Here is a 2521-nt window from a genome sequence, read left to right as displayed (position 1 = left end):
GCTATCATTCACACAGGTAACTCTACATAAGCAACATCACTCCCTCCCTTCCTTCAAAAGGAAAGAGAACTTGAAAATAACCACAAGGACATTTTTCTAGAGATACTTCAGTATAAGTCTTAGAACAAGAGCTCTCCCCTTTAGTTTCTCTAGAAACAGGCCACCCACAGAAATATTTTAAATAATATTCTTGCAGAAAGTTGGAAGGGTGAGTTTCAGGGTTTGGCATAATCGGGACAACATCCCGGATTCTCCACCAAGCTGATCCTACAAGTATCCTTCTGAACCGCCTGTTTCTGCAGCCCAGGGCGCAGTAAGGCCAGAGGAGCGACCGCTGCAGATTCAGGGCTCCGCACTCTGGAATTTGGACACCAGATTTCCAAGATTCTTGCTGACTTTAAAAGCCACACTCCAAATTTCTCAAGCATACAAACCAAGAATGGCAACATTTGCACAGTTGACCTTTCTCAAAGAATATACATCAACAAATGCATTATCTGTAGGACTTGTGGTTTTAAAGGAAAGCTGATAGTTTCTCACCATTTCTTCTTAAAACTCTTGAAAAGGGAAACACATCAATATTAAAAATATTTGAATTCTTGTCAAAAGCACTTCTTAATTTGTCCCAGCTGTCTTGGACCACATCAGGACATTTCTCATCAGTCACATTCATTCTGTGAGAAATAGGCAAATGCTGGAGAACCTGGAGGTAAGAACATATCTGTTGTTATTCTCAGTCGTTTAGAAAGCATACAGACTATTCAGTTGCAAATTTAGTAATAAAATAAAACACAAAAGAGAAAAAACAAACCATAGTTATCCATTGTGTATAATTCCAGAAGTTTATTCATTGTCAATGACTTGTAGCACTCATATAATAAAATCATTAAAGAAACTAGATAAAATAAGGAAGTATTCAGATTTGTTTTCGAAAGGTGGTGCTTAAATGAACAAATACTCCTCAAGCCTACACACTATTCATTGAGATGACTCAGCCCCTTGAGAGTGTCCTGCTCTATCAAAACATCATCACAGTAATAATACAGAAAAAAAGTCTCTCCAAGCTTTCTCCTTCTCATCCTCGATCTCCTCAAATCCAAGCAGCCCAACACTATCTACACTGCACCCAGGGAGCTCATTATTCCACTTACCTAAATTCAGCTTTGTCATTCTAGTATTTCCTTTCTAGTAAAATCAATCTGCTGAAAGAATTGAAAGTCATATGTACGCAGTGTAGCTCATTACCTACAAACCTCCAGATTTCTTTTACATTGAATTTTATCTTCCTCAGTTTACTTCCTTATTCAAGACTTGAACGTTTTATAATTATACTTCATTGTTCAAAAAACGCTCATCTTACCTGGAGAAAATGGTGAATGCCCTTCAGAGAGTGCAGGTGACACACTAACCACCGGGTGTAAATCATCAGATCTTCCTGTGTCACTACATTCACCGGATTTTTCTTTCCTGTCAGGAAACTTTCCCTTGCCGCTGAAAGTCTTGCAGCCCTCTGAACTGCATCGTTGTATTCCTCCATGATGTGACTAATTAGCTTCTGTTTATGTATATAAAAGAGACGCTGTCATTTTTGCATTTCTGCATCTTCTTCCCTTATTAGCTAGAAGGCCATTGCATTCCCACTGCATGAGGAATCCTAGTTTGAGAATAATCTCGAAGGTTTATTTCCCTCCCAAATGCTTACAAGTGGTATTTCCAACCCGATGAGGAAAGTGGAATTTCAGTCCAAATAGTGAATCTCTCTGAGCAGCTAATATTGACGATAAGCAGACAGCTGAGAGTGAATGTCCAGAGAAAAATTACCCTTAATGTTAATAGCTTTTTATTTGGGTGGGAAAAAAGCCATTGCTAACACTTTGTTTTTCATGAACAGCTACTGTGATAGATATATATGTGCTAGATCCTAGGTTTTGGTTCCTACCTGATAGAGAGGATAAAGCTGTTCAATAACACTGCTGTGCGTACAAAATCTCTTCCATCTAAGCATGTGCAAATATTTACTCTGGACTAGCTGAGTAATTCTGTCTGTAAAAAACTTGAACAAAATCAGAAATAACGAGCAAATCACACATTTGTAAACAACAACAGCTTAACATTATAGGAAACTTAAGCAGTATATAGATCATCATTAGCATCAGAGAATAACACCAAAGCAACAGCTAATCAGTCACCAAAGACCAGTGGTGCTGTTATATTTATCTATGAAGGGTACTTCCCCGAAGTTGTCCTAGTGGAAGTATTATTGTGGGAATGAAAAAAAGCAGTTAATACAAGGAAAATGGCAGAATTCTGTCCACTGGACCTAGAAATTTGAACTCCACTTTAAAAATGAAAATAAAAATAACCCACAACACAGACGCACTGGAACAGCACAAAAGCATCAGGGAACGAGGAGAACTTTGTCCCAGCCCATGTGACCTGGCTTAGATTCCTGTCCTTTAAAGAAAGAGACGAAGAGGAAATTTTCACATCGCGCAAGGAAACTGCAAGCACTGACAGTTTC

General features: G+C 38.5%; 1 protein-coding gene across 1 annotated transcript in view; it reads right to left on the bottom strand.

The window, feature by feature from the left end:
* The window catches only part of LOC103918986 (transmembrane protein FLJ37396), a 39737-nt gene extending 38200 nt beyond the window's left edge, over positions 1–1537 (bottom strand). The window contains 1 exon segment of the mRNA XM_009326423.1: positions 1361–1537. Coding sequence (XP_009324698.1) covers positions 1361–1537 — 177 coding nt within the window.
* Positions 1538–2521: the final 984 nt, after the last annotated feature.

Source organism: Pygoscelis adeliae, unplaced genomic scaffold (genome assembly GCF_000699105.1).
Source record: "Pygoscelis adeliae isolate BGI_AS28 unplaced genomic scaffold, ASM69910v1 Scaffold206, whole genome shotgun sequence".
NCBI lineage: Eukaryota > Metazoa > Chordata > Aves > Sphenisciformes > Spheniscidae > Pygoscelis > Pygoscelis adeliae.
The sequence above is the reverse complement of the archived record's forward strand: the minus strand, read 5'-3'. Positions and strand labels throughout refer to the sequence as shown.